General features: G+C 42.8%; 1 protein-coding gene across 1 annotated transcript in view; it reads right to left on the bottom strand.

Annotated features, from left to right (window-relative positions):
* The window catches only part of P2RX4 (purinergic receptor P2X 4), a 66,623-nt gene that overhangs the window by 5,299 nt on the left and 37,601 nt on the right, over positions 1–23,723 (bottom strand). Inside the window, exons 8-11 of the mRNA XM_040346812.1 lie at positions 21,298–21,434; positions 18,499–18,592; positions 11,959–12,024; positions 5,196–5,294 (exon numbers count right to left, since the gene is read on the bottom strand). Coding sequence (XP_040202746.1) covers positions 5,196–5,294; positions 11,959–12,024; positions 18,499–18,592; positions 21,298–21,434 — 396 coding nt within the window. The remainder of the gene's footprint in view (positions 1–5,195; positions 5,295–11,958; positions 12,025–18,498; positions 18,593–21,297; positions 21,435–23,723) is intronic.

The following is a 23,723-nucleotide window of genomic DNA, read 5'->3' as shown; positions in this document are numbered from 1 at the left end:
AGTGAGGTTGGATGGAGAGCGTTTGTGAACAGCAGTGTTCAGTTCTTTCCACAGATTCTCGATTAGATTCATTGGACTTTGACTTGGCCATTCTAACACCTGGATATGTTTATTTGTGAACCATTCCATTGTAGATTTTGCCTTATGTTTTGGATCATTGTCTTGTTGGAAGACAAATCTCCGTCCCAGTCTCAGGTCTTTGGCAGACTCCATCAGGTTTTCTTCCAGAATGGTCCTGTATTTGGCTCCATCCATCTTCCCATCAATTTTAACCATCTTCCCTGTCCCTGATGAAGAAAAGCAGGCCCAAACCATGATGCTGCCACCACCATGTTTCACAGTGGGGATGGTGTGTTCAGGGTGATTGATCTGTGTTGCTTTTACGCCAAACATAACGTTTTGCATTGTTGCCAAAAAGTTCGATTTTGGTTTCATCTGACCACAGCACCTTCTTCCACATGTTTGGTGTGTCTCCCAGGTGGCTTGTGGCAAACTTTAAACAACACTTTTTATGGATATCTTTAAGAAATGGCTTTCTTCTTGCCACTCTTCCATAAAGGCCAGATTTGTGCGATATACGACTGATTGTTGTCCTATGGACAGAGTCTACCACCTCAGCTGTAGATCTCTGCAGTTCATCCAGAGTGATCATGGGCCTCTTGGCTGGATCTCTGATCAGTCTTCTCCTTGTATGAGCTGAAAGTTTAGAGGGACGGCCAGGTCTTCGTAGATTTGCAGTGGACTGATACTCCTTCCATTTCAATATTATCACTTGCACAGTGCTCCTTGGGAGGTTTAAAGCTTGGGAAATCTTTTTGTATCCGAATCCGGCTTTAAACTTCTCCACAACAGTATCTCGGACCTGCCTGGTGTGTTCCTTGTTCTTCATGATGCTCTCTGCGCTTTAAACGGACCTCTGAGACTATCACAGTGCAGGTGCATTTATACAGAGACTTGATTACACACAGGTGGATTCTATTTATCATCATTAGTCATTTAGGTCAACATTGGATCATTCAGAGATCCTCACTGAACTTCTGGAGAGAGTTTGCTGCACTGAAAGTAAAGGGGCTGAATATTTTTGCACGCCCAATTTTTCAGTTTTTTATTTGTTAAAAAAGTTTGAAATATCCAATTTCGTTCCACTTCATGATTGTGTCCCACTTGTTGATTCTTCAAAAAAAATTACAGTTTTATATCTTTATGTTTGAAGCCTGAAATGTGGCAAAAGTTCGCAAAGTTCAAGGGGGCCGAATACTTTTGCAAGGCACTGTATTTACCTAGAAAATCGGTATGTTCAATAATTATTTTATCCATTTTAATGTTCCAAAATAGAACCAACACTGACATATTTTAGCCCACAAGGGCCTTAATCAACCTTTAAGGCACTTGTGGGCTGAAACATGTCAGTGTTGGTTCTATTTTGGAACGTATGTACTCTTTTGAACTGAATAAAGATGAACTTTATCAATACTTACCTGGTTGCCAACTTCAACTTATATTGGAGGACCATTGTTAAGTGTATAGCTTGCTTAACCACTTGCCACCCGCCATATAGCAAAATTACATCAGCAAAGTGGTTCTATTATCCTGACCGGACGTCATATGACGTTGGCAGGTTAACAAGCCGATGCTCGCCCCCAGGGGTGTGTCAGTCCAACGGAGACTCTTTACCACGTGATCAGCCGTGTCCAATTACGGCCGTTCACGATGTAACCAGGAAGAGCCGCTGATTGGCTTTTCCTCACTTGCGTCTGACAGACGCGAGGAGAGACGATTGGCTGCTCTCCTGAAGGGGGAGGGGTCTGTGCTGATAGTTTATCAGCGCAGCCCCCCTCAGATTCCCACCCAGGACCATCAGGATGGCCACCACCCTGGATTGGCATTCCCTGGTCTAGGGGGGCCTGGCAATCAGAAACAAAACTAAACTAAACTTTTTCAACATTTTTGGTCTTCTTATTTGTTTCGCAAAAAATAAAAACTGCAGAGGCGATCAAATACCAACAAAAGAAAGCTCTATTTGTGGGAACAAAATAACATTTTTGTTTGGGTACAGTGTAGCATGAGCACGCAATTGTCATTTAAACAGCGACAGCGCTGAAAGCTGAAAATTGGCTTGGGCAGGAAGGGGGTGTAAGTGCCTGGTATTGAAGTGGTTAAATGGTTTTCTTTTTACCAACACATGCCTGAAGTTCGACCTGAAATAGTAACTTCAAGTGTACAAACAACCAGCGCTCTGATAATGCCACCCAAGAGTGACTGCACTTCTTATTTAAGATGGAGTTTTACTCCATTTACCTTTCCCGATATCTGCAGCCCCAGCTGCTGCCTCTGACCAGTTTCATGCTTGGGGTGGACCAGCTGTCAGTCAGAGGTCTTAGCTGTTTTTTTGACCGATTGCAGGAGGAAAGACAGCCAGTGGAGGGGTCGAGGGGAGAGTGTGTGCGGTGCTAGGGAGAGTAAAGGATGTCAGGGGTGGTGAAATGTCAAACAGACAGAAGGACACTGCTGAGGGTGGAACCGCTATATTTAAATCACTGGAAACCTTCTATTTGATTTCAAAATGGTGTTCCCAGAATGCCAAAATACTACAAAATAATTTTTGCGTAATGGCAAACAAGGGTGCACTAGAGTAACAAATAGGATTTTATCTCCAAATTTCAAAATGTAGAGTTTCATGGTCATTCAGCTACATCACCCAAGCAGACTTCTCCATGTTGCATGGAATGCATTGTTAAGGTACTTGTGCCATTGTTTATATGTTCTTATGAAGAACTAACAAGTGGGAGCATGATGAAATATTTCTGTACAGTTCCAGATGATTCTCCATAGGAATATACACCCACCAGACACTTTATTAGGTACACCCTTACAAGTAATGGGTTGGACCCCTTTTACCTTCAGAACTGCCTTATTCCTTGGGGCATAGATTCAACAAGGTGTTGGAAACATTCCTCAGATTTTGGCCCATACTGACATGATAGCATCAAGCAGTTGCAGCAGATTTGTTGGCTGCACATCTATGATGCAAATCTCCCATTCCATCACATCCCAAACGTGCTCTATTGGATTGAGATCTGGTGCCTGTGGAGGCCATTGGAGTACATGGTCATGTTCACGATATCAGTTTAAGATGGTGCATTATCCTGCTGGAAGTAGCCATAAGAAGATGGGTACACTGTAGTCATAAAGGGATGGACATGGTCAGTAACAATACTCAGGTAGGCCGTGGTGTTTAAACAATGCTCAATTGGTACAAAGGTGGCTAAAGCATGCCAAGAAAAATCGGATTTTTGTACTCACCGTAAAATCCATTTCTCTGAGTTCATGGACGGACACAGCATCCTTTGACAGTAGGGTTATATCCGCTTCCTTTAGGAGAGTTTAGGCAGAAAAAAAGCACTTTAAGTGTTAACAACACATTCCTCAGTGCAGCTCCTCCCAGGGGGCGTGGACCCCGGGTATAACCCACACCCTGCTCTAGCAGCCTCAGTTTGTAACAAGCAGTACAAACAAAAGAGGGGTGGGTGCTGTGTCCGTCCATGAACTCAGAGAAATGGATTTTACGGTGAGTACAAAAATCATATTTTCTCTTCCGTTCATGGACGGACACAGTATCCTTTGACAGTAGGGATGTCCCCAAGCAGTGTCAAAAAATTTCAAGGGGTGGGAAAACAACACAGCAAACCAGGTTACACCCCAAACAAAACCGGAGTTGCTCAACGGAGGAACTCCAACCATAGACTGCCGCCTGTAACACCTGCGGCCGAAGGAGGCATCAGAAGATGCACTCACATCCACCTTGTAAAACTTAAAAAAAAAAGAAGAGTGGATCGACGACCAGGTCGCTGCCTTACACCCCTGTAACACAGAGGCATGATGCCGGAAAGCCCAAGAGGCCCCGATCGCCCTGGTCGAATGCGTCGTAACCCGAAAGGGAGGCGCCCGCCCCTTCAGGGCATCGGCCTGAAGCACAATCCGTCGGATCCACCTAGAAATGGTGGCCGACGAGACTGCCAGGCCCTATTGTAGGACCAGCCACCGAAAAAAAATCTCCAGAGTACAGGACTCCAGAAGTGCCTGACCTCTCCTGTCGTTAGGCAGGAAAAAACTGAGGCTGCTAGAGCAGGGTGTGGGTTATACCCCGGGAGGGCCACGCCCCCTGGGAGGGGCTGCACTGAGGAATGTGTTAACACTTAAAGTGCTTTTTTTCTGCCTAAACTCTCCTAAAGGAAGCGGATATAACCCTATTGTCAAAGGATGCTGTGTCCGTCCATGAACGGAAGAGAAATATCCCTCACACATTTACACCACCACCAGAAGCCTGAACGGTTGATACAATGCAGGATGGATCCACGCTTTCATGTTTACACAAAATTCTGACCCTACAATTGGAATGTCGTAGCTGAAATTGAGACTCATCAGACCAGGCAATGTTTTGCCAATCTTCTATTGTCCAATTTTGGTGAGCCTGCGCGAATTGTAGCCTCAGTTTCCTGTTCTTAGCTGATAGGGGTGGCACCCGGGTGTGGTCTTCTGCTGCTGTAGCCCATTTTAGCTTCAAGGTTCCATGTGTTGTGAGCTCAGGAGATGGTATTCTGCATAACTTGGTTGTAACGAATGGTTATTTGAGTTACTGTTGCCTTTCTATCATCTCAAACCAGTCTGCCCATTCTCCTCTGACATCAACAAGGCATTTTCGTCCACACAACTGCCACTCACTGGATATGTTCTCTGCAAACCCTAGAGATTGTTGTGCGTGAAAATCCCAGTAGATCAGCAGTTTTTAAAATACCCATCTGGCACCAACAAAAATGCTCCGTTCAAAGTCACTTAAATCCCCTTTCTTCCCAATTCTGATGCTTGGTTTGAACTTCAGCAAGTTGTCTTCACCATGTCTAGCTGCCTAAATGCATTGAGTTGATGCCATGCGATTGGCCGATTAGCATTTTTTTTTTTACAAAACAATTGAACAGGTGTACATAATAAAGTGGCTGATGAGTGTATATTAGGACTGATGAACACAGTGTCTGTTATCAGCTAAGCCTTTGGTCAGTAAGAAAGTGTGGGGTCTCGGGTAGTAATGACTAGGGAGCAGTGTTTCTATGGTAGTATGAGATCATTAGAAGTATGATCAAATATCAAGTCAAAAGAAAAAAAAAAAAAAAAAAAGTTATGAAAAGGAAGGTTCTTACCAACTCCTCGTAATCCTCTACATGTTTGTATTTCTTCTCTCTGTAGTAATGCCTTTTCTTAAAGAAGTGGAAGACAATGATATCACATAACACAGTGGCCTAAACAGAAATGAAAAGGAGTAACAACAAAAAAAAAAAAAGTTAGTTTGTAATTCATTCCATGCTGCTTTAAACGTGACATTAAAAACTCTGGCAATTTTTCTGGCAATTTTCTTTTAATATATATATTAATAAAAAAAAATTCCCCCATGTATTCTTAAATAAATCAATGAATAAATAAAATCTTCTATGCTCTCAACCTTTGGATCTCCAAATTCCTTTGTTTTGCTTCTGTGATCGGACTTTTTGCTCTGAGGGACTACAGCCCTGTCCAAAAGTTTTGAGAACAAAAGTCTGCTGCCTTATTTTTTATGATGGCAATTTGCATATACTCCAGAATGTTATGAAGAGTGATCAGATTAAATACTATTAATTACAAAGTCCCTCTTTGCCATGAAAATGTAATTTTAAATCCCCCCAAAACACAACATTCCCACTGCATTTCAGTGTTGACAAGAACAAGGCTGGAAATCACTCTGTAATGCTGATTGAGTTAGAATAACAGACTGGAAGATTTAAAAAAGGAGGGTGGTGCATGAAATCATTGTTCTTCCTCTGTTAACCATGGTTACCTGCAAGGAAACACGTGCAGTCATCATTGCTTTGCACAAAAGGGATTTACAGGCAAGGATATTGCTGCTACTAAGATTGCACTTAAAAAAAAAAGAAAAAAAAAAGGATTGCACTTAGGAGAGACGTTCAATTGTGAAGGTGGCTTCAGGGCGCCCAATAAAGTCCAGCAAGCGCCAGGACCATCTCTTACAGTTGATTCAGCTGCAGGATTGGGGAATCACCAGTGCAGAGCTTGATCAGGAATGGCAGCAGGATGCCGCAAAAGGATTAATACCAAAAAACTGGCCAAGTACAAAAATTCGAAAAGAATGGTTCGAAAGAGTGGAAAACTATACTAAAATGAAATATCTATGTAGTAGTGATGCGGGCCAACTAAATAAATATAATAAAAGATGGAGACAGTGGAAAGACTTTAAATCATCGTAGGAATATTTTGGAAAAATAATAGAGGATAATAGAAGAAAAGAAAAGAAAAAAAAAAAAAAAAAGAGGATAAGAGGAAGGAACAAACCATTAGGGGACAGGGGTGGGAGGGTGTGGTTTATAATTAAATTGGATACGTAAACTAATAAGAGAAGGAAAAAAAAAATGAAGTAAGAGATAAATATATAAAATAGTATTCGGAAAACCACAAGTGATGCGAAACTAAAGAAGAGACGATATTATTGAATTAATGAAATCATGAGCAAGTCTCTTGCTGTGGTTGAGTCTGATGTGGTTTAAAAAAGGAATGGCAGCAGGCAGATGCTACTGCATCTGCACGCACTGTGAGGCAAAGACTTTTGGAGGAAGCCCCCGCCCACAGTGGGCTACAGGTTGCGACCCCCAACATTTACAGCTGAGGTTCAGTAAACCTGGGCTTCAGAGTTCAAGGCTATATTTAACGTAAAGTATTCCCCTGTGTGATATGATTGCCTATACCTAATCTGGTTATCAATGCAGGTTTATTTGCTTTCCGTTGGTTCCCGGCCCCGGTTATTCTCACTCGTACGTGGGTGCCTGGGCAATGGTGACTGACTTCAGTATAACAGTTATGTTTAGGTTATGAAGTTCTTTATCTTTTCAGTTGTGCCTTTAAATGTTTTCAATGTTTTATGTGCCCAATTTCCTTTTATATACCGTATTTATCTTCCTATACCGCGCCCCGGCGTATAGCGCGCACCCCCAACCTAGAAGAAAAATTCCTGGAAAAAAATAAATACTTACAGTTTGGATGCCCCTCGTCGGTGTCTTGCCTGGCGTCCATCGGCGGCCTTGTCCGGTCCGGCATTCTTCTGCGGCCATCGTGGTGTCCTCCCTGCTGTGTTCCTTAGCCGAATCCCGCGCTGTGTTTGAACCACTGTGCCGACATATACCGAGCGCAGTCCACTCGGGTATACTCGTGCAGGCTCGGCTCCTCTCGTGTAAAGGAAGCACAGGACGTGACCGCGAGAGGAGCCGAGCCTGCCCGAGTATACCCGAGTGTACTGCGCTCGGTATATGTCGGCACAGTGGTTCAAACACGGCGCAGGTATTAGCATATATCACGCATCCACAATTTTGCCCTGATTTTAAGGGCAAAAAAAAGTGCGCGGTATACGCCGATAAATACGGTAATGATGATGATGATCTTAATATGGAAAAAATGCAGAGTGGTTCCGTCGGGCCACTGCTCCCCTAGTTGTGCCAGAACTTGGTCTGGGCGATTGTCCTGACCAATCTCCGACCCCCCCTTAGTGGGCCCTTTGTCCCACTACTGTATGTTGTATGGATTTTTTTTTTCTTCGAATATTATTCGGTGTCTGTACATTTTTCTACATGATCTCCTTTTCTCACCTCACACTTGAGCCCTTTCTCCTTTCAACCTTCCTTCCCTTTTCCGAGTCTGCGGAGTTTGAGCTTGGGGGAGCCAAATCAACTTTCTCCTTAAATTTAAGAGGATACTAAATTGGCTGTCCCTGAATGTTCAGGGCATGAACTCCCCTCGAAAAAGAGTGAACATTTTTAAATATCTCAAGAGGCAACAGATCGATATAGCATGCCTGCAAGAGACACATTTTTCAACTGCCTCTTGTCCTAAATATTTTGACTCTCAATATCCTCAGGTATTCTTGGCCAATGCCCCGACCAAGCAAAAGGGGGGTGCTCATTACCTCCCACAAGTTAGTTCCTTTCAGTTGCACTAAACAGATAGCAGATCCAGACGGTAGGTACTAATTATTGCAAGGTAGTAGCCAAGATACAAAAATCACAATTATGACTTATGCTCCAGGACCTTTTTTAACCCATATCTGCAGCCTGCTAGCATACCATCAAAAGGGTACTCTCCTTCTTGCGGAAGACTCTAATTTGGCATAGAACCGTTCTCTGGACAAATATCCCTTCAGAACGTGCGGGCCCCTTTCCTTGATGCCAAGAAATTTGTTCGGTCTCTGCAAACCCATGATCTGGTAAACCTCTGGAGGGAATTTCATTCCCTGGGTAGAGACTACACACACTACTCGCATCCCCATCATTCTCACTTCAGAATAGAACATTTGTTTATGCTGAGGAAACATCTCCCCCTTGTGGTTTCTACTTCCATCCTTGCCACACCATGGTCAGAGAGATCATGATCCTGTTTTGGTGTTCTGTCGCTCCATTCTTGCTAAACCTCAACACTCGCCCTGGGTGATGAATGATTCGCTCTTATCCCTCCAAGAGGGCCAAGCTGAAATTCTGAAAGTCTCTACGGACTATTTCCACATTAACGCAGGTTCGGTCTCATCTCCTGTAACTCTCTGGGGGGCATACAAGGCGTTTAAGGGACACATCATACAGCTGGCTTTGAAACGTAAAAAGGAACGCTGTTTAAAACAGCGAGACTAATGCCGCGTACACACGATAATTTTTCGGCAAAAAAAAAAAAAAAAGTTTTTAAAAAATGTCATTTAAAATGATCGTGTGTTAGCTTCACATCATTTTTCAGGTCGAACATGCTGCATTTAACGATGTTTTAAACACTGTCGTTTTTCGGGTTGTAAAAAATTATCGAGTGTAGGCTAAAACGACGTTAAAAACACGCGCATGCTCAGAAGCAAGTTATGAGACGGAGCGCTCGTTCTGGTAAAACTACCGTTCATAATGGAGTAAGCACATTCATCACGCTGTAAAAGACAGAAAAGCGCGAATCGTCTTTTACTAACACAAAATCAGCTAAAGCAGCCCCAAGGGTGGCATCATCCGCATAGAAGTTCCCCTTTTTAATGCCGTTGTACGTGTTGTACGTCACCGCGCTTTGCTAGAGCATTTTTTTTAAAACGATGGTGTGTGGCAACGGCGTTTTAATGATGAAGTTGGAATAAAATTAGTTTTTTCTAGATGCTGAAAAACGTTGTTTTTTACATGCCGAAAAATGATCTCGTGTACGCGGCATTAGAGACCCACCTAGAAGTACTTTCAAATGAGTTTAAACAATCTCCCACCTCTGCCAACCATAAACTCTTGGATCAGGCCCGCTCAGAGTTGGACATCTGTCTCACCGATATCGCTGAGCGTGTCTTATGCTGGTCTCGTCAGAAGTGGTACGCTAAAGCAAACAAACCGAACAAAATGTTGGCCAACAGACTCTGCACTTTTACTCCTAAACCCACCCCTATTACATTGCGTACTCGACATAACGTACTCACGGAGAAACCCAGTGGTATTCCTCGTTGCCTTACCTAGGAATTCGCCTTACCCAAACATACACAGGATTGCACCAGGCCAATTTCCCATCCTTATTGAAAAGGATTGTCTGACACATCGTCTTCCTGGTTCCATTTACCATTGTCTTGGTTTGGCAAAATAACCGCAATTCGTATGTCCCATCTCCCCGAAATTGCTTCATTTCTTCCGGGTCTTGCCTGTTTTAGTCCCTTCAAATATTTTATGAATACATCAACGCAAGCTTTTGCAGTTAGTTTGGGGTTCTAATCATCCTCGAATCAATAAACCGGTTTTGTACGAATCAATGGTGGCCTTTCGGTCCCCAACTTGCAGGCCTATTACACTGCGGCAAGCATAGCTCCGCTCTCCCATCTTCACAACACATATCAGATGCCGCTGTGGGCCACGATTGACCTTGTTGATTCCGACCCCATTCCCGTTTCCTCCCTCCCATCCACAGCCCAGCTGGAATTGGACTATGTCTAGCCCACTCTTTATGATTATGGGACTCTGTTAAATATTCTGTGGGTCTGATCTTCCCTCACCTCCCACTTTTGCGACTTCTCCATTGCCCATTGTTTCCTCCAGACTCAAAATCCGGCACAATTTTCATGGTGTACCACGAATGGGTTCACAGAAATCCACTCTCTGTTCACTCCTACCAGGATACCGACATTCGATGCCCTACGCTCTTCTCATATCCCCTTGAGAGAACACTATAGCTACCTACAACTTAGGCATTTTCTCCAACAACTCATTAAATCCTGCCCTACCCCATATATTTTGACTCCTTTCGAGAGTATATGTAGAGCTAGACCCCATTCTCCAGGCCTGATATCTCTGATCTACTCATCTATAATCTCTGAAAGAAAGCCCCCAACCTATCATCTCCAATGGAAAAAAGAACTGGGAAGGTAGCTTGATCCAGAGGACTGGCAGGCTATGACTATAGCCATTTCCAAATGCTCAAAAAAACATCCTTATATTAGCGAATGCCTATAAAAGTGTTATATAGGTGGTATTACACGCCGGCTAGATTGGCCCGCTTTATACCAACTTACTCTCCTCTCTGCTTTTGGGGATGTTCACAGGAAGGCTCCATGGCACACATCTGGTGGTCATGCCCGAGGGTGTGCAGGTTATGGGTCAGGGTCTATGCCAGGGATATGAAATTAGCGGACCTCCAGCTGTTGCAAAACTACAAGTACCACCATGCCTCTGCCTCTGGGTTCATGGTTGTGGCTGTCAAAGTCTTGCTTTGCCTCATGGGAATTGTAGTTATGCGACAGCTGGAGGTCCGCTAATTGCATATCCCTGGTCTATGCTCTTATTTGGAATGTATTTCATGTGTAATCTTAAAAGGGACCCCTAGGAAAACCTTCTAGGCAAATCTATTGCCGAACTGCTACAACCGGAAAGACAACTGGCACAACATATTTTATGTTCGATGTCATGGTGGATGAGAAAATTGACAGCCGTTTTGTTAGATACGCATGGCAAGTTGGCAGCCATGGATTATGTATACTCAGCCTTCCCGGTTCGACAGTACGCTCCTTTTGATTTAAGGTTCCTCTGGCTTGCGCCCCATTGACTCTTCCCCTTCTCTTCTCCTCCTTCGACTCTTTCTTCTCTTATTGGTTGCTGCCTTCTTTTCAGTTTATAATACTTAATGTACCATGCAGACAGGGTTAGTCCTGCTCGGATTGGATATACTTTATAACTTTGTATTTTCAATATTTGCCTTTTTTTTTTTTTTTTTTTTTTAATCGGTCTTAATTTTTGAGTTACATCCACATTGACAAGGAGACCTTTGATCAAAATTCTTATATGGCTGGGTTTCTCATGAGGACACTTTTGCTTAGTAGCCTTATGCTCCCCGAGACGTCTTAGAATGCCCCTCCTGGACTTATAATCCTTTTTTCCCTGCTCATTCCATAGAGCATTGGAGGCTAGTGCCAGAATATTCCTAATGTTCATGTCCCTTTCTTCTCAATTTGCCATTTGTATTTTATTTTTAAATATTTTTTTCTGTTTTGTCCTTTGTTTATTGCATTATGTAACCATCTACATGTTGACCCGATATGTTGGATTATATGCCAATACATCTTTGTGAAAGAATGCAGTAAGGAAAAAAAAAAATTCTGCCTTTACAACCACTTTAAATGAAACTCTGTACTAAAATAAATCTTGTAGTTATGAGTCAATGGTAACTATGGCAATTAAAGATTATCTGAAGACCCCCTGTTGTGAACAACCCCGTCCATACGGTCTATTCTGATAAATTAGCCCTACGCTACAAAAAGAACATCATTCTTCTCTACTTTCAAAGTGCCACACAGATAACATTTGCTTTCAAACAGGTATTTAATGACATTGATGGGATAAATACTGGAGGACAGAGATGACATTTTTTTTGTTAACTCACCACTCCAAGCAATGCAACGCCAGATCCAATGTTAATCATAGTTGGAATTATATCAAATTTCCCAGCCTGACAAAACAAATTCATCATTGTTATATGAGCCGTTTTATTCATTTATCTAAAAGAAAGGGTTAGACTTCTTTGTAATCAATATATAAAAAAAAAAAAAAAAAAAGAAGAGCACAAAAAAAAAAATATCTGCAGCTTCAAAGGCAACATCAAAAATTACTTCAGAATACAATGTGAATGGATTGAGCATTTGTGCAACTATATACAGTGACAAGAAAAAGTATGTGAACCTACTGGAATTAACTGGCATTTTGCCATAAATTGTGATCTGATCCTCAAAGTCAAAACAATGGAAAAAACACAATCCCTGGAATTTATAAAGGACCGGTGCTTTTTTTTTTTAAAGTGTCACTTATGCGTTCTAAATGTGGTGCAGAATGCTCCAAAATTCACATTCCCATCTAGAACTTGTACTTAAATTTGGCACATACTGAACCACTTTTAGAACGCACGCAAAACACTTTTACAAAAGTATTTTATTTTGAATTTGGCGCATTCAATGTGACACAATGTAAAAGTGACAATTTTAGAACTAGCTGAATTTGATGCGCGAGTCGCTGTCAGAACCAAAAGTGTCGCAGAAGCTTCATGAATTTGGTGCAATACATTAACAAGAGTGAACTAAAAAAAGGGGTGTAGCAGCTTTATTGAATTCCCCCCACTGTGTGTCTTTTGTTATGACTTTGATGAAGACCAGATCACATTTGAGTCTAGGTTTACACCTGTGCAGGCGATTGTCGCTGCATGATCACACCTGTTCTCAGTGTCGCAACAATGCTCACAGAAAAACATGCTGCTGCTCGGGAGCATTAATCTTAAAATGGCACCCCCACGCACTTCCTTCCTGCCCTGGGAACTGCACTGCACTTGCATTTTCCGTGTGGGCAGCGTTAAAAAAAAAAAAAAAAAAATGGGAGCGGGACCTTTTCTCTGCCTCTACAATAACTTGGGACAGAGCTATCACAGAATGTAGACAATTTTATTAGAGCCTCCTTTTTGATTAGCTTTCGGCCAACATTCTTTGAACTGAAAAGAAGCCTTGGATTTAGCAAACTTTGGCATGTTTTTTGGTAAATCTGAACTAACCTTTTAATTTTTGCAACTTGTATTAAAAGAATTACCTGCAAGCAAAACCTCTTTGAAATGATGTCATAGAAGTTGGAAGGGGGAGCAAATTAAATGAATGCATATATGGTGGATCTGTAATGGTTTACGGATAAGTGCACTTTCAGAAAAAATAAAAATTATTTTTTTTTGGCACCCACCCACTCCGCTGACCTGAGAAATCCATCCTATTCCTCCGCAGATGCACCACTTACTGGGATCCAATGCCTGTAGCCTCCTGTGTTTGTTGACATCGAGTGTCACAAGTCCCCTTTTCCCAGAGCCGTAGAGGCCAATTGGGTTGGTCCTAGCAGGGCTTACAGGGAGACAATTCCCATAGACTTCGACTGCAATAACCAGTCTGCCTGCTTACATTAGCTAAATAATCAGATCCCTGCAACCTTATATGTTTCTACATGTGTGATTCCGTATGCTTTTAAAATGTCTGTCTCCACTGAATTAAATCTAAAATTATTTCTTATCTTGGAATAGGCTTGTTAGCAGTAAGCACTTACATAAGAATACAGCACCATCTACAGGAGATACAAAAATCCCAGTCTCCATTTAGTCATACGTTGTATTGTATGGCTTTATCTGTTAATGTATCAAAAAATGTGGGCTGTCCCTAAGCATAAGGGAAACTAGAAAAACCAACAAGGAGGAGCTGTGGCACGACCTACTGACTGCCTGAACATGATGATGCAGACAGAGTCCTGCGTTTCTAGCTGGGCTAATTTCACTGCTTCGATGATCTCTATATCAAGTTGTCAGAAAGCAAGAACTACAAAAATGGAACAACTGCAAACAGATATCAGGTTGATCTTCAAGTGACTTGGATACCTTCCTTAAACATATTACAATGGTGGAACACCAGATGAGTGAGGGGGGAGATGCAGTACACTTTAGAGCTGCACGATTCTGTCTAAAATGAGAATCACAATTTTTTTGCTTAGTGTCTTCTAAGCAAATAAATCGCAATTCTCATTTTAGTCAGAATCTCTCACGGTTCTTGCGGCGTAACATATTTCACATTAAAACCAAAAAAATAAAAAATTGGGCTAACTTTACGGTTTCCTTTTTTTTTCCCATTGAAGTATATTTTTTTCCCAAAAATTGCGTTTGAAAGACCGCTAGGCAAATACAGTGTAACATAAAATATTGCAGCAATGATATTTTATTCTCTAGGGTCTCAGCTAAAATTGGAATAGTTTTTCTCTCACTAGTCTTTGGTATTACTACAGGCATACCCCACTTTTACGTACACAATGGGACCAAAGCATGTATGTAAAACAAAAAATGTACTTAACCACTTATCTACCAGCCGCCGTCAATTGACGTCAACATAGTAGCTCAGTTCTGACAGGACGTCATATGACGTCCTTGTCTTTTAAAGCAGATAGGGGGCGTGCGCACCTGCCGCGTTACTGGGAACATGATGCGCATGCCCGGCGGCCGCGATTGCCCAGTAACTGAGCAGGGACATGGAGCTGTGTGTGTAAACACAGAGCTCCAAGTCCTGTCGGGGAGAGGAGACCGATGCTGTGTCCCTTGTACATAGGGACACAGATCGGTCACCTCCCCAGTCAGTCCCCGTCCACACACAGTTACAATCACTCACTAGGCTACACATTTAACCCCTTCCTCGCCCCCTAGCCTAACCCCTTCCCTGCCAGTCACATTTATACAGTAATCAGTGCATATTTATAGCACTGTTCACTGTATAAATGTGAATGGTCCCAGAAAAGTGTCAAAAGTGTCCGCCATATTGTCGCAGTGCCAATAAAAAAAAATCGCCGCCATTACTAGTAAAAAAATATATATATATATATATATATATATATATATATATATATATATATATATATATATATATATATATATATATATATATATATATATAATCTCCATCCCCTATTTTGTAGGCGCTATAACTTTTGCGCAAAGCAGTCACTATGCGCTTATTGCAATTTTTTTTTTTACCAAAAATATGTAGAAAAATATGTATCGGCCTACACTGAGAATTTTTTTTTTTTTTTTTTTTTTTAAATGGGATATTTATTATAGCAAAAAAAAATATTTTTTTTTTCAAAATTGATGCTCTTTTTTTGTTTTGTTTTACAGCACAAAAAATAAAAACCAAATCTTGTTTGGGAGCCATGTCGCACGACCGCGCAATTGTCAGTTAAAGCGAAGCAGTGCCGGAAGCTGAAATTTCGCCTGGGCAGGAAGGGGGTATATGTGCACAGTAAGCAAGTGCTTAAAGCGGAGTTCCACCCAAAAGTGAAACTTCTGCTCATCTGATTCCCCTCCCCCCCCCTCCGGTGCCAAAATTGGCACCTTTTCGTGGGGGGAGGGGGGAGGGGGGACAGAATACCTGTCTTTGAGAGGCATCCTTTCCCACTTCCAGGAGTCCAGGCCGTGGCCCGTGATGTCACTGCGGGGCTCCCTCCTTCTACCTGGCCACCCCGGGTAGAAGGAGAGAGGAGTGGGCCTCGCACATGCGCAGTAGGGTTCCCGGCAGGAAGCCGAAAGGCTACACTGCCAGGTTTCCTTACCCGCAATGGAAACATCAGCTGTGGGTGCCGACATCGCTGGACTCCAGGACAGGTAAGTGCCCTATTAAAAGCCAGCAGCTGCAGTACGTGTATTTTTTTTTTGGGGGGGGGGGGGGGGCGGAACACCGCTTTAAAGTGAAGCAATACCTTTTTTTACTTCTGGGGGGTCAGGGGCTGTATTGGAGGGAGATCAGGGCCTATATTTGAGGGCCATGGGCTGTCGTGGGGGGGGGGGGGAATCAGGGCGTGAAATTTATAGTACTGTACAGCACTACATAGTAATCCACTTACGTTTAGGCAGTAACTGGCTGGCGGGCAACTCTGGGCTGGCTGGCAGGAACTTTTCTTCTTTAATTAAAGCCTCTTTCATGGCAGCTCTGCCTCTTCCAGGCCATAATGCGGCTGCGTGGTTCGGAATGTATGTACTTGACGTACACTCATGGGTATCTCGGTACTTGCGAGTGTACTTAAAGCGGGATACGTGTATACACGTCAAGATCGAAGCCCCCAGTAAGGCCTGGTTCACACCCATGCAGGTTGCATTTTTCAATACAATGCGTTTTGATCCACTGAACCAAAACCAATGGAACCAAAAATACAGAAAAAAGTCGCAGGCCCTTTACATAAAATGCATAGATGTGAACATGACCCATAGGAAACCATGTTGAATGGACTGTAGTGTGTTTCTGCAAAACTGAAAGAGCAATAAAAAAAATGCATAGGTGTGAACCAGGCCTTAATCCTGAGAGACCCATACCCTTTATGCTCACTGAAGCAGCAACTCTGTTAATATGCCGATTACAGCCCTCCCTTGTGTGAGCCCTTGTTTTATTCAACAGCTTTTAGCCATGGATTGTTCAGGGTTTAAGCCCACCCTGGCGGGATGGGGGCAACTATGTTTTTCTACGTTGTCTGTTTTTTCAGGTGCATGTCGGCAAATATTTCCTGTATACATCATATCCTCAGCATCGTATTACAGCATTATTGTAGTTTATGCCATCATCTCTGACATTATATCTTGGCTCCTGTCTGTGTGATCAATAATGGGTTATATTTCCTTTCATCATTTAGGATATAGACTCTTAATAGCATTGTGTGGTATGCTGGGGGCGTACATTTTGATTAGGGGTGCAACGGATCAAAAAACTCACGGATCGGATCGATCCTCGGATCAGGAGTCACGGATCGGATCATTTTCGGGTCAGCAAAAAAAAAAAAAAAAAAAGACAAATCTTGTTACACCCACCAGAGTTTTAGATTTCACAGTTCTTCTCAACATAAAACGGAGCTTATGTGCTTAAATACAGTGTTTGGAAATCCGACGGACTGTTTATTGCTAATATGACAGAACACCTCTGATTTTCACATTTAAACAGTCCGTCAGATTTACAAATACTGTATTTAAGCGTATAAGCTCTGTTTTGTGTTGAAATAACTGCATCTCGCAATACTTATATGTGCAGCCAAGTGGAAGTCGCAGCCCCATGTACGAAAGTGGTGTCACCAGTTCCCTACTGTGACCTGAACTATCCCAATCATCAGATCCCTTTAGTGTCATTGATCGGCGGGCTGAGTGTCTAGTGAAAATCCCCCCTACGTGCTCAGTCCATACAGATCCCCCCGATCGCCTCCTCTCTCTTCTCTGGCAAGCAGCAGGACGCCCGGTGCGGCGGCGGCAGTGGCTCCCGTGTGGATTCCTCAAGGTGCAGCATGGAGCTCATCGCTGGGCTGTTAGGAGTCAATGACATATTGAGCTCAAGTGCCCACAAACTTCCGAGGAGCAGCCTGCGTCCCCCGCGCTGGGTGGACGTCGATTGCCGCCGCTTCGATAGCTAGGCCGAAGCCGCGGCCTTTCCTATGGACCGGGAGGCCCGTGGATCGCCGTGTGTCCCGACCCGAAGGTGCTGATCCGTACGGATCAGTTGCACCCCTAGTGACAATACTTGATGTGTTCCCACTGTCATATGGCATTTTTGTGCCACAGTGCCTACACACCGTCACGGTTTTATCCACTAAACTCTTTCCTTCATCATTATATTTGACAGGGAAGCCAAAATACTCCCATACAGGGGATTTAAATGACGCGGGGCATTCAAGCTCCTCCGTTCGCCATGACCACGCTGTGTGTGGACTGAACATGCGCAAATTATTATTTTTATTTTTTTTAGAAAACAATCCTCGGATCACGTGTGTGCGGTTCGGATCAATCTTTTTCGGTTCGGATCACGGATCAATGACGATCCGTTGCACCCCTAATTTTGATCCCTGATGTTTCAGCTTTTAAGGGTCCATCTCCTGCATATTTGTAGAAGTTAGGAAACCCACTTGACAGGAAGCAGAGGGTTGGCTCTTTACTTAACTTTTCGCTTTTTTTCTGACCATTCTCTGTAAACCCTAGGAGATGGTTGTGCGTGAAAATTGAAGTAGACAAGCAGTTTGTGAAATACTCAGACCAGTCCGCCTGGCACCAACAACCATTCCACATTCAAAGTGACCTAAATCCCCTTTCGTCTCTATTCTGATGCTCAGTTTGAACTTCAGCAAGTCGTCTGCACTACATCTAGATGCCTAAATGCATTGAGTTGCTGCCATGCGATTGGCTGATTAGCAATTTGTTACCAAGCAATTGAACAGGCGTACCTAATGAAGTGGCTTAAAGATTATTTAAATTTAACCTTTCAAATTGTTGTTATTTATTCTGACTTTTGCACTGGATGTTGGGCAAGATTTAACATAACTTTATCTGACGATGTGCAAAAATAGATTCATAAACAGCTACAACATTGTGTCATATAAACCCAAATGCTGGACTTACCGTTCCAAATATCAGGATATCAAATCGGATGCCATAGACTTTCATTAGCGTCCTCGACTCGGTGTTATTAGAATCTTTGTAATATTTTGCATATCTGGAATACAGGTAAAATACAATACACTATAACCCTATATGGCATAGTTATCTATTATAGATTAGCTATCCAAACCAATGACAAAGGAATCATTTAGTTCCCACTAGGAAATTAGTGATACCTCAGATAGAAGGTTCAAAGAAATCAAAGAAAAAAAAAAAAAAAAAACGCAACACACCTAACTTTATGTTTGAACACATTCTACACTAGATAAAAAAAAGTCACTTAAGTCCTAGAGACTATCCATCATGTAGTAAAATCATTGCTGCCTGCTGTAAGGAAAACCAGCCTTTCCATCAAGGCGAATTGTGGCTCCTGGACCAATGCAGTGTAGCGGATGGTTGCTACTAGTTACCATCATCCACCACGCTCCCCTGCTGCCAGACCTCCATATATCACTCTCAGAGATAATGAACAGTCATTTGCTTTGTTTATTTGGGGGGAAATAACTTGGTTGGGGAAAGAGGATATGGGATGCACATAGAACAGATCACTTTGCCATCTTTGTTAAAGAATTATTGAGTCAACAGCACAGAGTAAATGATGGACCAACATTCACAGACTCTCCTCTGCACCAACTTCTGCAGACAGTTACTCCTCCTCTTCACCAACTCCTGCAGACTGTTACTCCCAGGACTCCTCTCCTCCTGCACAAACTTCCCTGTGATAGGTTAGCATCTCCTCCCCCTCCCCTTCATCTTTTCACTGCACTTGGGGGGTCACTCTGAATAATCCCAGGTGCCCATTTGACTTACTGAACGCCAATAAACCAGGGGCCTGCAGTACCCCTTCTTGCGGCCTAGTAGTTTAGCAGTTTTACTTAGTTGGTGAAATACAGGCATACCCCGCTTTAAGTACACTCACTTTACATACACTCGCGAGTAAGGACATACCTGCGAGTGTATGTAAAGTGCCTTACAAGTACTGTACGCACATTTTGCAGCCACAGTAGAAGGAGCTGAAGCTCCGAGAGCATAGCCCGCCCTGTTCCAGTGTGCCCCTGACACCCCCACTACAGCCCCTGAGACCTCAACTACAGCTCTTAACACCCAAACTACAGTCCCTGACCCCCCAATACACCCTAGAAGTGAAAAAGGGTATTGTTTCACTTTAAGTACATTTTCGTTTTACATACATGCTCTGGTCCCGTTGTGTACTTAAAAGTGGGGTATGCCTGTATAAAGTGTGGCGCTGGTGAAGATGTTGACATCCACAAAATAGTAATTAGTGAAAAATCAAACAAATGTGCAAAAAGGGAGTATACTATATGAAGTGTGGTCACTACACATCCAAGAAGTACCGTATGTCCAAAAGAGACACACTGTGTGATAACCAAATAGACAAGGAATGAAAGTAAAACAAATAAAAATGATGTAAACACACTTGTGCAGTGATTAAAGCAGGAGTTCACCCAATTATGTTTTTTTTTCTCTTCTCCCCTTAGATGCATTCTCGTTTTGTCTAGGGGAATCAGCTAGTTGTTTTAAAATATGAGCTGCACTTACCGTTTTTGAGATGCATCTTCTCCGTCGCTTCCGGGTATGGGTCTTCGGGACTGGGCGTTCCTTCTTGATTGACAGTCTTCCGAGAGGCTTCCGACGGTCGCATCCATCGCGTCACTAGTAGCCGAAAGAAGCCGAACGTTGGTGCGGCTCTATACTGCGCCTGCGCACCGACGTTCGGCTTCTTTCGGAAAATCGTGACGCGATGGATGTGACCGTCGGAAGCCTCTCGGAAGACTGTCAATCAAAATAGGAACGCCCAGTCCCGCAGCCCATACACGGAAGCGGCGGAGAAGATGCATCTCGTAAACGGTAAGTACAGCTCATATTTTAAAACAACTAGCCGATTCCCCTAGACAAAACGAGCATCCATCTAAGGGGAAAAAGTCTTATGTACGGGTGAACCCTCGCTTTAAGTAGTCACCCTGCAAGGATGGCTATCAGTGAATAATAACAAACTAAAAGCTGTTGCAGCAAACACATATGTTAGCAACGACTGCCATTTTATTCTCTAGGGTGTTATATAAAATAAAAAATAATGTTTGGGAGTTCCAAGTAATTTTCTAGCAAAAAAAAAAAAAAAAAAGAGAAGGATTTTACCTTGTAAACAAGTGTAAAAAAGAGGCTTGAGGCTGATGTGGTTAAAGCAACTTCCTGCTTGTAAACTCACATCCAGCCCTATGGAAGTGAATTTTGTCAATGGCTCTGTCTACAAAGTAGATACTGTTGCATTGGTCAAACCTGTGTGTGAGAGTGTGTGAGAGTGTGTGAGTGTGTGTGTGTGTGAGTGTGTGTGTGTGTGTGAGAGGGTGTGTGTGTGTGTGAGAGAGTGAGAGGAGATTACCCTATAACGGGAAGTGCCTGGACAACCATCTTTATGGCAGGTTTACCAACAGGTTAAAGCTTGTAGGAGATTTTAGATATTGGGTTTACATATACTTTAAAGCTGGAGTTTTTCTTTAATAGCAGAGATACAGAATGTTAACAGAACAAATGCACTGTCACTGAGCATCTTAATGTGACAGAATATAGACCAGGTCTGTCGCACACATAGCAACATGGTGATCCAGGTAAAAAAAAAAGGGGGGGGGGGATACCGTTATATAACTCATATCATATAAAGCAAAAGGCATGTCTAACTTATAAAGGCCATTTGTTCAAAATTTGCAATACAAATGTGTTAAGTATGCTGTGTTTGCTTACCTGAAGTTATATCCAGGAGAGACATTGTGGTCTAGTTCTCTGTTGTCCAAGCGTCGAAATGAATACTTTGGAACACAGTTTGTATGCTTCTTGTCCAGATCACAATTCCAGCTAATCTGGATTCCCATAACTCCACCCTAGCATGACAAACATCCAATTTTACTAGACTGTGCTAAGTAAATAAAATGAATGTACACTACTATGCAATAGTTTTAGGCAGGTGTGGGAAAAAAAAAAAAAGTGTTAAAAAGGAGAATAGACAAAGCTATTTTGGCTGCACTTCTCCTATGGATCACAGGAGTGCAGTTTGTTCTGCACTCCTGTGACCAGTTTTCAGCCTACAGCGGGCTGAAGGCAACTGTTGGCTGACGTCACAGAGCCAGTCTAGGCTCTGAAAAGATCCTGACCATATGGTGTGGATCCACCCAGAACAGACAGTGGTGGCTGAACTGTGAGCGGCTCTCTGATCACAGAATGCCGAGAACTGAGTGATCAGCAGTGTTTGAGCGTTCAGTTCTCAGTGCAGGGCTAGCGGGGAACAACTGCAGCATTGGATCATTGATTCTGCATCCATCTACGTGATTATATGATTTATTTCTAAATCATGAACTTCTCTTTTATTATCTTGTGTTTACCAATTAAAAAAATAGAAAGTAAAACAGGCAGATGAGAAATCTAAATAATAAAAAAATAAATAAATTAACATTTGGTGTAACCATCTTTCACCTTCAAAAAAGCATACATTTTTCTAGGTACGCTTGCGCACAGTTTTTGAAGGAACTTGGCAAGTAGGGTGTTCCAAATATCTTGGAGAACTAACCACAGATCATCTGTGGATGTAGCCTGTCCCATATCTTTGTCTCTTCGTGTAATCCCAGATACACTCGACGTTGACATCAGGGCTCAGTGGAGGCCAAACCATCACTTCCAAGACTCCTTGTTCTTCTTTATGCTAAAGATAGTTTGTAAAGAGTAACTCCACCCAAAAAGTGAAGTTTTGCTTTAAGTCCTCCTCCCCTGTCACATTTGGCATGTCATTTTTTGAGGGGGGGGCCAAAGCAGGGTACCTAGTTTTGACAGGTACCCGCTCCCACTTCTGCTCAGATTGACTAGGCAATCTGAGTGGAAGTTCTCCTCTCCCCCTCTCGCAGTCTTTTGGGCCTACAGGTCCCGGAAGACTGTACGTCCAGTCACAAAGTGCAGTGCAGCTTCTGCATGTGCAGTGAGCAGCCAGCTGTGAAACTGAAAGCCGCATTGCTGGCTGCCCACAGTTAGGATACCGGTGCTGGAAAACCCAAAGGCTAGTGAAGAACCAGCCAGGGTGAGGACGGCTCTATATACCTGGACAGAATGTAAAAGAGGTGGGAAATTGCATACATAATACATATGGTATGGCTTTGCCTGCAAGTGCAAGAAGTTTGGCAGACCGTGGTTGCCGATATGAGCTTGATCAGTGGGATGCCCCTTAAGCTTGACCCCATGGTCCTATTGCTGGGCATTACAGTTTAACCATTACTACCCATACTAAAACTATTTATCTTTTACACTGCATACTATGCTAGGAAGACAATATTGCTTTAAATGGAAAGTATCGGAGCCACCTAGAACTTCCACCTAGGAAGAACTAGTAAATGTGACTCTCCTCTTTATAAGCCGACATACATGGGGTGCAATTGTCCAAAGAAATTCTATAAAATCTGGTCGGCATGGGTGGAGGCCAGACGTCTCACCGTATAGCCCCCTGGGGTGGCACGCCTCCCACCCATTCCTGGGCTCACCCTATTCTATTCCATGTCTCCTGTCCCCCCCACCCCCCATTTTTTCTTTTAATAAACCCATTTACCGCTCCCAATACACCTCTGCTTAGTCCAAATAAAAATGTTATATCATTGACAACTTTGCCCAGAATGAAGCCTTAAAGACTCCCCGAACTCCCGCTCTGTCTGGGCACAATTCATGCAAGATGTACTCAAATGATATGGTGATATTTTATAGAACTATGCACTGTTCTCTAATGCAACGCCTGATGTCATTAACATCTAACCTATTGATTATATCAATAAATATTCCTTCTGTAAAAACAAAAAAAAAAAGAATGATGCGTCTTTCGTCTGCTGCAATAACTTTCCTTGGCTGACCACCGTGTCTAAAATCCCCAACGTTGCCAATTTCTTTGTGCTTCTTCAAAAGAGCTTGAGCATCACATCTTGAAACCCCAGTCTGCTTTAAAATCTTTGCTTGGGAGAGACATTGCTGATGCAGTATAAATACCTTGTGTTTTGTTGATGAGCTCAGTCTTGCCAAGGTATATGACCTGTGACACATGAAACGGTCTTCCACAACCTCACCTTAGTAGCAGAGTTTGGTTGTTCCTCACCCAGTTTTAGGCCCCACAGCTGTTCCAGTTAATGACCATTGGTCATCAT

Source organism: Rana temporaria, chromosome 1 (genome assembly GCF_905171775.1).
Source record: "Rana temporaria chromosome 1, aRanTem1.1, whole genome shotgun sequence".
In the NCBI taxonomy this organism is placed as follows: Eukaryota; Metazoa; Chordata; class Amphibia; order Anura; family Ranidae; genus Rana; species Rana temporaria.
The sequence above is the reverse complement of the archived record's forward strand: the minus strand, read 5'-3'. Positions and strand labels throughout refer to the sequence as shown.